We start from the raw sequence: 11,768 nt of genomic DNA on the forward strand, positions 1-11,768 counted from the left end.
ATGCGGTTGGGGAAGCCTTTCCTGCAGATGCGGATGCCCTCCAGCACGCCATTGCAGCGCAGCTGGTGCATGACCAGGGGGTTGTCCATCACCCCTGCGCCAAGAGGGAAGGGGAAAGGGTCAGCCTTAGGGTAAGTGGATGCCAGGCATCCTCCCCAGACTAAAGCCTTCTCCTGCCTCACCTGGAGCCTTCCGCTCATTGGGGATGATGCAGCGCACAAAGTGAGGATGGGTGGTCCTCAGGTTGGTCATCAGCTTGTTCAGATTTTCCTGGAGGCAGATGAAGGTGGGGAGTTAGGAGCCGCAAGGACCATCCCTTAGGCCCTTAAGCCCTGGTCCCCAGACACTCTCCACCAGAATCATCAAAGGGACAGGGGCTGACATGTAATTTATGACGTGAGTTCAGGCTTGTGTGGAATCTACACACCAAAAGTGACCACTTAGCTCTAGCTTCTTTCCTCATCACTCAAGCACCAGAATAGGTGGTGCAGCCAGAAGAGTCTGGGCTGGGCTGTTCCACCAGGTGTCCTGGCACCCCTGGGCCCTTCTTACCCGGTGGAGAGCTGACACTGTCTGGAAGGATGAGCCCTTTTTCTTGCCTCCTTTGCTTTTACCACTGTCCCCTAAATAACAAGAGGAGGAACAATGAACAGGAGCTGGAAAATAGAGGCACCCTCGGGCAGAGGCAGGGCTCTGCTGATTACTTGGTAGCTCTGAGACTTTGGGTAAGGAGTTCTCCAAGATTCAGTTTACCACGAGGATGACAGTAGCAACCTCCCAAAGCTGTAGAGAGGGTTAGATAAGACTGCGTCTGTAGGGCAGCTCACTGGTGCTTGCCCATAGTAGGCACTGACATACATCAGTGCTCGTGGCCCTCCCTCTTCTAGCCCCGCCCTTCCTTCTTATATCTTTCCACGTTCTACTTTTCTTCTTACACTTTATCCTCTTCCTTTCAAGCCACATCCTTTCTCTTCCTTCTCTGAACTGGAGGATCCTTTGTTCAGTGTCCTCTCAACATTTGTTGAGAACTCCCCCATGCATCGCTCTCTGCTGGGCATGGTACAGGGATGCCTGCGCCACCCTCACTGACCTCCAGTTACTCCCAATCTTGAGGAAACCCGAGACAGCTACAGCAATACTACAGGTGCTATGAAGAGGCCCAGATGGACTGCGGTGAGGTGAGCCAGGAGGTGGCTTGACTCACAGGCTCCCCTGTGCCTGTGTCTGGAGTAATGTGCTTTGAAGCAGCAGGACCCTGGCTCCAGAAGGCCCCTGGCCCAGTGCAGGGGCCACCCACTTACCAGAATCAGCAGATGCGTAGGTGGAGAAGAGAGTAGCCATGAGCTTGAGGGAAGACTTCTGGTACAAGGCCACGACAGTCTCATTGAGAGGATCCTTGTTTTTTTCCAGCCAGCCCAGGATGTTGTAGTCTACGGTGCCGGCGTAGTGGATCAGGGAGAAGTGGGCTTCCTGCTTCCCCTTGATGTTTCGTGGCTTCTGGAAATTGTTGGACTTGCCCAGGTGGTTGTCATACAGCTTGGCCTTGAAGGTCATGTCAGTGGCCTTGGGGAACATGCACTCCTCCTCCAGGATTGACATGATGCCCATGGGCTGAGGGCAGAGTGAAGAGGCAGAGAGAGAGTCACTGAGCACACTCCCCGGCTTCCACAGTCCCACACCCCGACAGGAAAAGGACTGTAGAGCTAGTAGCGCTGGCCTGCTGACAGGGGTCTGTGCTGGTCCCTCTTGCCCCAAAACAGGGAGTCAGTTTCTCCCTCTTTCTGCCCAGTAGATCCAACAAAGAGCCGTGCACTCCTAGTCACCCCTGCAAGGCCCGCAGTGCCTCACAGCACAGCCCCTTCTCCCTGACTGCTCACTGCCCCAGAGGCAGCAGGGCAGGGACAGATGTGCATCAGAGGTTGTGGGCCAGGCCCTGTCTGTATGACACAGGTAGCAATTCTTTAGGGGATGGATGGAAAGATTCAGGTTCTTCACAACCCTCTGCACTTCCAAAAATGTGGTGGTTCTTGACTTTTCTTGGGGCAGGAATCCTTTTGAGAATTTATTGAAGCTAAAGACTATCTCTCCAGAAAAATGCATGTATACACAAACACATGTACACACACACATGCACACACATGTATGTATGAATGTACACATGCTTTCACACACAGTTTTATGGGATTCTAAGGGCTCTGAAAGATGAGACTCTGGTTAAGAATATGGGTAATGACCCAAAGTGTGTGGGGAAGCTTCCATTATCTGAAGGTCATGGCCTGGCTGGCTGTGGGTCAGACACTCTGGGCTCTCGCCTGTGCTGGCAAAGAGCAGAGGCCCCCTGAGAGCAAGTCAGTCCCAGCCCATGGGGCCTCCTGCCTGCGGCCTTGTCTCTTCTCAGGAATGCACATAGGCAAGAGGGCTAGAGACTGGCTTATTTCTCAACCAACAGGAATGTGGTGGCAGGCCAAACATCTCCCATTTCAGCCTAGGATCTTTCCATGAATGACACTTCTCATGGGCTGTCAGAGAGTCCAGGGGCCTCTCCTTCACTACATCTCACTCTTATGACACTGAGGGGACCACCACATAGGGGCATACAGCGCAAGGCCCTGGGAAAGGAAGTGGGGGGCTCATCCTGGGCATGCCCATGACTTCCCAGTGGGGAGAAGCTGGGCCTGGAGAACGGCCTGAGATTCTTGGGACTCTAGTTTCTTGGGTGTAGATGGGACTTGGCCACCACTTTGTCTGGAGGGCAGAGGAGGGGACATGGGCAGTGAGGCCAAGGAGGCACCTTCTCAATGAGGTCGATGCAGGCCTGCAGGTCCATGCCAAAGTCAATGAATGTCCACTCGATGCCCTCCTTCTTGTACTCCTCCTGCTCCAGCACGAACATGTGATGGTTGAAGAACTGCTGCAGCTTCTCGTTGGTGAAGTTGATGCAGAGCTGCTCAAAGCTGTTGAACTGCAGGGGGCATGAGGGGTGGGAGCAGTCAGGGAGTGGGTGTGAGTGGCCATTGGGGCTGTGCCCGTGCACTGTGCCCGAGCCCAGCAGGGCGTGGCTGGTCCCCTCCATGTCAGGGCAGTGCAGGAGGGCTTCCCCTGAAGATAGGGACAACGACTGCCTCTGTCACCACACAGTCCCCACTGCCTTCCCATGCCTAGTCCACAGCTGGCTCTCAGCAAATGGCTGTTGAATGTGGGAGCAAGCGAGTGATTGTTCTCCTCCCAGGGGTCCCCGACTCACGTCAAAGATCTCAAAGCCAGCGATGTCCAGGACTCCTATGAAGTACTGGCGTGGCTGTTTGGTCTCCAGGGTGGCGTTGATACGCGTCACCATCCAGTTGAACATCTTCTCGTACACTGCCTTGGCCAGTGCCCCAATGGAGTAGTACACCTGCTGCACACTCTGCCCCTTGGTGACATACTCGTTGCCCACTTTCACCCGAGGGTGGCACAGCCCCTTGAGCAGGTCAGCTGAGTTCAGCCCCATGAGGTAGGCGGATTTGTCGGCATCTGGTTGAGAAGGAAAAAAGTGAGTAAGCACTTCCTTTTTTTTTTTTTTAAAAGACAGAGTCTTGCTTTGTCACCCAGGCTGAAGTGTAGTGGTGTGACCTTGGCTCACTAGAGCCTCCACCTCCTGATTCAAGTGATTCTCCTGCCTCAGCCTCCCGAGTAGTTGGGACTACAGACGTGAGCCACCAAGCCAGGCTAAATTTTGTATTTTTAGTAGAGACAGGGTTTCACCATATTGCCCAGGCTGGTCTCAAACTGTTGACCTAAAGTGATTCTCCCGCCTTGGCCTCCCAAAGTGTTGGGATTACAGGCGTGAGCCACCGCACCTGGCCTGAGTGAGCACTGGCAGCAAGTGAGCCTCCTTCCCTGTTCTGGGGCCAAGGCTTTAGGAAGCATCAGGTCCAATTTCTTCTTCTTAAAGATGAAGGAATCAAGGCCCAGAAGAGCACAGGGCTTGCCATGATTACTCAGCCAATGTGTGCCTGAGTCAGGCTGGAGCCCAGGCCCCCTTGTCCAGCCCACGGTCTCTTGCCACAACCAGCTCTTCTCAGCTCTGTCTCTCTCTGCACCTGTACCATCACTGAGCCAGGTCTTTCACAAGCACTGCTGTGGGCATACCCCCACCCTCACTGTGCCCCTCACCTCTCTAGGGCAGGGATGTGGCTGAGGGGCTAGATGTCCTCTGCTCCCTGTCTCCTTAGTTGTCTACCCCAGTATCTAGCTCTGGACTGGCCATGCTGTCCTCTCGATCCACATGTTGCCCAGTTTGGCTGGGAGATCAAGGCCCCCCAAGAGTATATCAAACAGCACCCCTCTCCCACCCCCAGCCATCCAAATGTGTCACCCAACATGGGGATTTCTCTATTTAGAGGAGGAGTTATTTGGGGTAATTTCAAGAATGTTGTGATAACTGTTGGTGTGCTATCATGAACCCCAGCCTGACATTTTGATCTGGGCAGACTGGAGAAGGGTCCCTGAAGGTGGGGAGGAATGTTCTTGGGCACCTGTCTAGCACCATTTGCACCTCCACATTTCCTCAGAGGACCTCACACTAGCCACCAGAGGAGTGAGGAAAGATTGTCCATCTGTTTCACTGAGGAGGAAACTGATGCACCAGTGCCCTGGGCTGCATCCTGAGCCCTGGCGCACTGCCTCCCAAATAGAACATGGTTCGAGCCCACGAGGGGCTTACCCAAGTGTTGTGCAGGCAAAGGCCCTGAGTCAGTGATGGTGATATGTGGAGCTGAGGGGCTGTGCTTCCTGGGGCTGGGCAAGTCTTGGCACAGGAGGAAAAATCCCCACCTTAGTTCTGGTGAGTGCAGCTGGGGTTGAGGAGTTGGTGGAATTGTGGCAGACTCCCTGTTTGCCCACCTCTCCCATGTCCCTGTCCCTCGCCATCCCTCCACACACCCTGCTGCTCCATAAGCCTTAGATCTTCTGGGATCTGAGTCCCTGGAGAGCCTGGTCAGCACCTCTGGCCTTCCCAGCGCTGTCCGCCCACTCCTCCCACCTTCAGTGCCATCTGGCTCTGCCTGCTCCTCCCGTTGCTTCTGCTTGAACTTCATGTTCCCATAGTGCATGATGGCTCCCGTCAGCTTGTAGATGCCAGCTTTTTCCTCTGAAGTGAAGCCCAGCACGTCAAAGGCGCTCTGGGACAGAGTGAGAGGCAAAGAGGGGTGTTGGAGCAGTGGCCCCAGGAGCTCCTGGGGGCCCTGGAATGGACACAACAGCCCCCTCACTCACGTCAGTGGCCATGAGCTCCTCCGAGTCATCGATGGAGGCTACAGACACCTCTCCCTGAGACACGAAGGCATAGTCGTAGGGGTTGTTGGTGACCAGCAGCATGTCTGCACCAGGCAAGTGTTGGGGCAGGGGCAAGGGGGCAGGTGGGGGACAGGGAAGGGACAGGGAGGGTTGAGGAGAATGGAGGAGGAGAGAACCGGGAGCAGGGAGAGAAGTCAGTAAGGACCAAGGAGTGAACCCAGAGGAAGTGAAAGGGTAGAAGAGGGGTCCAGGAAGGGGCTCCAAAGTCAAGGAGGAGGGAAGGTGGCAGGGGAGTGACACATGGGAGATGGGGAGGCAAATAAAGAGGAGAAGGCGGAAGATAAGCCGAGGGAGGAATGGAGAGAAGGGTGGAGGAGTGAGGTGTGTGACTGTGCACAGGGAGGTGAGAGGAGATGCAGCGGTCTCAGGTGGGGAAGGGAAACAGAGTGAGCGGAGGGAGGAGGGAGGTGACCATCGAGGTGGGGTGCAGTGGGGAGCAGGAGGGCCCTGCCCTGAACACAGGTGGCTTTGGGGAGGGAAGTAGGGACAGTGGTGGGTGGGGGGTGGCAGGCAGGTTCACCCAGCAACTCTGGCTTCTTGTTGGACAGAATCTGGTAGAAGATGTGGTAGTTTCTCTCAGCCTTCAGCTGGAAGATCACCCGGGACTTCTCCAGCAGATCTGATGTGGGCAGAGGGGAAGAAGACAGGTGAGGAAGGAAAGAGAATAGAGCCAGAAAAGAGTGACGATGGGGGCAGGTGTCACCCACAGCATGATGAAGAGGGCCAGCTGAGAAGATGTGGCTTAAAAAAAGGATCCTAAAGCCCAGAGGCAAATGCAGACAAAGACGGGAGATGGGAGGAATGATGAGACTGGCTGCCCGGCAGGGAGAGAAGGCAAAGGGGGACCTGGAGGGCGGCAGCCTCCCTGATGGCACTCACAGGTCTCTATGTCTGCAGAAGCCAGCTTTCCAGTGGCCCCAAAGTGGATCCTGATGAATTTCCCCTGAGGACGAATGGGACAGAGTGAGGGAACTAGCCAGAAGGACAGAATCAAATCCCGGCCCTCTATTCAGCCCCAAAGCCCTGGAAGGTTCTGGAAATGTAAATGAGCTCTTTGGTATGTCAGCTGAGTATAAGTGAAACCAGGCAGAGGATGCCACCCTTACACGCTGTGCAGGGACCTCTGAGTAGAACCTCGGTCCAGAGGGGAAAGCACACAGAACACCTCCTGCTTGTACCCCTCGTATGATCTCACTTAATCCTCCCAGGAATCTGCAGGGTGGATATTAGTGCCCCTGTTTCACAGGTGAAGGAACTGGGCCCAGAGAGGTGTGGGGACTTGCTGAGCAGGTGGAAAATCAGACCCTTGGCTCCAAAGCCTATGCTGTCTCCCCACCAGGGTGTTCATGTTGATATCCCAAAGCCAGATACAGTACAATCAACTGTGTGTGGCAAAACAGCACCCCTCTTTTCTTGTCAAGGCTGGGTGGGGCCATTGGGAGTGGCCAAAGGCACTCACAAAGCGGGAGGAATTGTCATTCCGGACAGTCTTGGCGTTCCCGAAGGCCTCCAGAGCGGGGTTGGCCTGGATGATCTGGTCCTCCAGGGTGCCCTATGAAAGGAGCAGAACCACCCGGGTTCATACTCCGTCCACCTCCAGGCAGTGGTGGGAGGGCAGGGAGGCTGCCCTGGCCCTGAGGAATGGGGGTGGGGGCTGGGTGAGCTGCTGGTGGGTCTGTGGCTCCGTAGGGTCCTACCCAGACCTCAGGGTGGGTGTCTCCTGTCAGGAAGGTCTTCCACACACTGGGCTGACAGTCAGGAGCACAGCTCAGTGTGGCTGTGCCCACCACATCACAGGCAGGGCAGGGTTAGGGGTAACTTGGGTCAGCCTGCCCCCCCACCCCTGTTTTGCCAAGCCTGTGGCCCCCATGGCACCTTGTTTGCATTGGCATTGTCCTTCTTGCCACGGTCACCTATGGCTGCAATGCTGGCAAAGTACTGGATGACACGCTTGGTGTTCACAGTCTTCCCTGCCCCGGATTCTCCCCTGGGGGCCACAGGGACCAATCAGAACTTGGGATTCCTACTGTTCTACATGCAGGGCTCAGCACCGCAGGCTCCATTTCTCAGCCCCACCATCAGAGCCCAGCACCTGGCAGGATTTGCCTGTTGTGGTTCATTGCTCTGGCACCCCTCTAATGAGAGCTCAGTGCCCCGCTCTCCCTGCAATCCCAGCCTTAAACCTCTCCTCCCAGCTACACCGCAGGCCTCAGCCTGCATACCCCCAGCCCAGTCCCCTTTGTGGGAGGTTGGCACTCGCTTACGTGATGAGGATGGACTGGTTCTCCCGATCTGGAATAAAAAAGAGGAGAAGCAATGGGGTCAGGGCTGAGGTTCTGGGTGGGTGTCTGGGAGGAGGGGCAGAGGCCAGGAGCCACCAGGCTCACCTGTCAGCATGTACTGATAGGCGTTGTCAGAGATGGAGAAGATGTGGGGCGGGGCCTCACTCCTCTTCTTGCCCCGGTAGGCAGCCACCACCTCAGCATTGTACACCGGCAGCCACTTGTAGGGGTTGACAGTGACACAGAAGAGGCCTGAGTAGGTCTGGAGCAGGAGACAAGACCCGGCATGAGGTTGGTGGGGAGAACCTGGGACAGGCAGTGGTGGCAGCCAGGCATGTCCCTGTTCACTCCAGCTGGCTTTTCTCCTCCTGCAACTGACCAGGGGTGGAGGGGGGAAGGGGACTTGGGTCCCTTGGGAGAGTCCCTCCCCCTTTTCTTGGCTTATTTTGGCCTCCATACAGGACAGGAAGTCTCTGCAGTGTGCAGGAGCTGCTCACATAGATCATCCAGGCCGCGTAGCGCTCCTTGAGGTTGAAAAGCACCGCGGGCTCGTGTAGGAAGGTCAGCATGGCCATGTCCTCAATCTTGTCAAACTTGGGTGGGTTCTGCTGCAACACCTGGTCCTCCTTCACAGTCACCGTCTGGAGGCGGCACATAGGCAGGGGGATGGGTTGCCACATCACTCTGGGACCCTTGCTGGCATTGCCAACTGACCTCCTCCCAGGACACAGGCCATGACTGGCCTTGCTCCCCTTGCTCTGAGCAGTGCCCCAGCCCCTACCCCTTATCTCCCCCAGGACACTTTTCCCAGATAATTTCCCGGTTTTCCTTCCCACTGTATCTCCCATCCTAGAGACTGTCCTAGGGTACCTTTCCCTTGCCAGGTCCCCAGACCCTGTGCCCATGACCATCACTCTTCAGTCCCTGTGTTTCAGGGGTCTTGGGGCAGACCTGGAGATAGGCAGCTCTCAGATCTGTGCACGCCTTATGCCGAGCCCAAGGCTGTCTCCCGTGGGCGGTGCTCTAGGGTATCTGTTGCTCAGGGCAAACCTTCACCCCTTCTGGAAAAGCAGTTTGCCCATCTACCCCACACTCCTATCCATCACTGTTGGTATGGTTTGATTGACAGCAATCAGTTTGCCATGCCCTGATGTCACTGGGTCCTGCCAGTAGGTATTCCAGTATTTTTTGTAGTGGAGGAACCCATGGCTCTAAATGACTAAATGATTTGCCTGCACAGTGACTAGCGGGTAGCAGACCTGGGATCAGAGTCAAAAGCCCCAGGGGATTGTGGCCTGTTATTCTACACTTCAATGAGATGTAACATTCAGTCAAGGAGTCCATGAGACACACAGCTCTGAGCTGTGGCTGGTAACCAGGGGTGATTCTCTTGGCTGGTGTGAGCGAAGCAGGGATCAGTGGCTTCTGAGGGCCAGTCAAGGACTGAGTGTTCAGCTCAAAAGTTTCTGATCTTTGTGTTCATCTGGGTCTAAGAACTTTCTCTTGATTTGGGTGAACGGAATTTGAGAAAGTGGAACCATGGAGGAAGCTGAGTCACAGGGAGCAGGGATACAAGTGGAAGAAGGGAGCATCATTTAATGCTGTGTCTCTGCCCACTTTATCTACAAGCCCCCTCTGAGGTGAATAATGAGGTCTTTCTCCCCCAGCATCCTCCCTGGCAAGGGGCACGTGTCCCTGGGTGGCACCTGTTGCACCTGCTCAGGTCAATTTGAGAGGGGTCAGATTCTGGGCTTCCTGGCATCCGCACTGGCCTTGGCTTTTCTCCAGCCCTCTCAGCTCCCACTGCAAGTGGCTCCACCCCTGCATCTTCTTCCCAAAACCTCCTTCCCTTCTGTCCTGGTGCCATGCCCCACTCACCTTGCCATTCTCGGTTTCAGCAGTGACCTTGCCCCCCTCCCGGGACACAATCTTGGCTTTGACAAACTCTTCCTTGTCGTCAGGCACAAAACACTCAGTGCGAATGTCAAAGGGCCGGGTCTGGGCCTCCAGACGCTCCTTCTCTGACTTGCGGAGGTACTGGGCTGCCGCCCCAAAGTCAGCCATCTGGGCGTCGGTCATCTTGGCGCTCTCCTGGGTCAGGGACAGGAGGGCTGTGTTACTCCTGAGGGGGCCCATGCTCTATGAGTGGCCTTGTCCTCTCCCTGACCCCGCTCCTCCCCACCACCCTGCAAGAGGCACCTGGTGTTCCACCCTCCACCACTCAGGTTTCTGCTTCTCCTGCCCTCTGAGGTGATGCTGAAGGAGAATCTCTGTAAGGGGTTTGCTTGGGGTGACATTGACTGGAGCTTGCTAAGGGGTGGCGCTGAGTGCTTGGAGGAGGGACAGCAGACCCCTAGTCCAGCAATCTGGCTCCCAGGAGAATTGTGCCTGGCTCTCTGCAGAGAAAATGGGGGTGGATCTCACCTGGTTATCCCTTCACAGAGAATCCTGAAGAATCTGGACCGTAGGTGGAGTGAGGAACCACAGAGGTACAGCCGGGCAGAGAAAAGAACAGACAAGGAGAGTGAAGAACAACAGAGGCAGGCCCCCGGGGATGGAGGCAGCCCCAGAGCGCAGACAGGCAGGACAGACCAGGGAGTCAGAAAGAGACAAGACGCAGAGGCAGAAGAGAAGGGTGCTGAGTCAGTATGAGTGCGAGGGACGCGGTGTGAAAACAGGGTTAGAAGCAGATAGGCAGGGAGGCGAGAACACATGCCAAGAAGGAAGGGCAAGGGAGAGAGACAAAGAAGCATGATTGTGACAAGTGTCGATGAAGACCAAGAGGCAAGATAAAACCAGGATCAAGGGAAGGAAGCTATCCAAAGGAGGAAGGAAGATGGAAAGATAGGACAGCATGTAGGAGACACAGAATGATGTGGATAAAGAAACAGAGTTGTAGAAAAAAAGAGGTTTCTGGGTTTCCTATGGAACCTCCTTGTGTCAGTGGGAACTTCCCTGGACCTAGAGATAGACAGAGTTAGCAGAGCCCTTGGGCTTCCAACTGACCTGCACCCCACTCCTGCTGAAGGAGGTCCCTCACAGTGGGGGTTCTGTGGATGGGCTGCAGGGCATCCCACCCCAAACCTCTTACCTGGGCTGGAGGAGTCTCTGTCTGTCCTCAAAGCTCCAGCTCCTTTATATCCCATTTCCCTCACCCCCTGCCTAAATTTGGAGTCCTTCCGGAGGGACCCTCCCTCCCACCTCTCTCCCCTCTTGGCTCCTCCTCCCTTGATCCCTTGGCTCTGGAGGTGACAGGAGGACAGCAGGGCCCCCAGATTTGCCCATGAAAGGTCTGCTGCCCCAGCCTCTCTGGCTCCACGGCCTTTTTTTAGTCCTCGGGCGCATTCCTCCCCTCCAAAGGGCTGATGAGCAGATAGTGGGAAGACAGGACCTTCTCGCACCCCCTCTCCCAGCCGGCCATGGCCCTTACCTCGGTTATTTTTAAACTGAAGGGTGAATTGAACACATGGGTGAGGGTCACCTTCCGCAAGCCAAATGCCTGTCCTCTGCCTCCCAACCATGGGCTTTCCTCCCCTGTTCCCCACCCTCTCCTTCCCACTCTGACCTGCCCTCACACAGCCCCACACTGGGAGCATCTTCCTGCTCTCAGAACTAGAGTCCCCCAATGTCGGGGGCTGAAAGCTGGAGTATGGTGCCCAGGAAAGGGACCTACTGTCCACCTCCGTGGCTCAGTTTCCTTTTGTTGGGAACGTCTGTCCTGACCTCAGTCTGTACAAGTGCCATGCCTGGTTTCCTTCCATTCCCCAAGTCTCCAGACAAGTGTCTTCCCAAGGACTTGAAGCCACCCTGGTTTGGGGACACATCTGGGGTCCCCATCCCTTCCCTGATGCTCCTGATACAGTGGCCATCATCCAACCTACTTACACAATGGAAGGGATTCTCCCCTGCCACCTCAGGCAGATTTGCACACAGCCCACATTTCAGCACTCTCCGCATACAGACTTGACCGTGTCTGTGCCCCTCTTCATCCACACATGCAAATTTTTCACACTTACCCACTCAAGTTTGCAGATTTCTTTTCTACTTTGTTTTGTGTACACAGATGCACATATTTGCAATCCACATTTGCACGCATAGGCTTTTACCCTCCCCTGCCACCCTCTGCTCCTGGGGTGGGGTGGGCAGAAG

The 11,768-nt window shown here is 55.5% G+C and overlaps 1 protein-coding gene across 1 annotated transcript; it reads right to left on the reverse strand.

The window, feature by feature from the left end:
- Positions 1 to 3: 3 nt before the first annotated feature.
- Positions 4 to 10,735, reverse strand: LOC116546682 (myosin-6; the record flags this gene model as incomplete). The annotated part of the gene is made up of 18 exons (XM_032272869.1): positions 10,711 to 10,735; positions 10,044 to 10,076; positions 9,498 to 9,710; positions 8,117 to 8,260; positions 7,725 to 7,881; positions 7,602 to 7,629; positions 7,213 to 7,324; positions 6,797 to 6,889; positions 6,217 to 6,280; positions 5,858 to 5,956; positions 5,257 to 5,360; positions 5,024 to 5,162; positions 3,245 to 3,513; positions 2,792 to 2,962; positions 1,302 to 1,611; positions 553 to 623; positions 183 to 270; positions 4 to 94 (listed from the first exon to the last, which is right to left on the reverse strand). Coding segments are annotated over exons 3-18 (2,141 nt in total), but the record flags the coding sequence as incomplete, so codon positions are not given.
- Between the last annotated feature and the right edge of the window lie 1,033 nt (positions 10,736 to 11,768).

This window comes from Sapajus apella, unplaced genomic scaffold (genome assembly GCF_009761245.1).
Source record: "Sapajus apella isolate SASKATOON/1434 unplaced genomic scaffold, GSC_monkey_1.0 scaffold1221, whole genome shotgun sequence".
Lineage (NCBI taxonomy): Eukaryota > Metazoa > Chordata > Mammalia > Primates > Cebidae > Sapajus > Sapajus apella.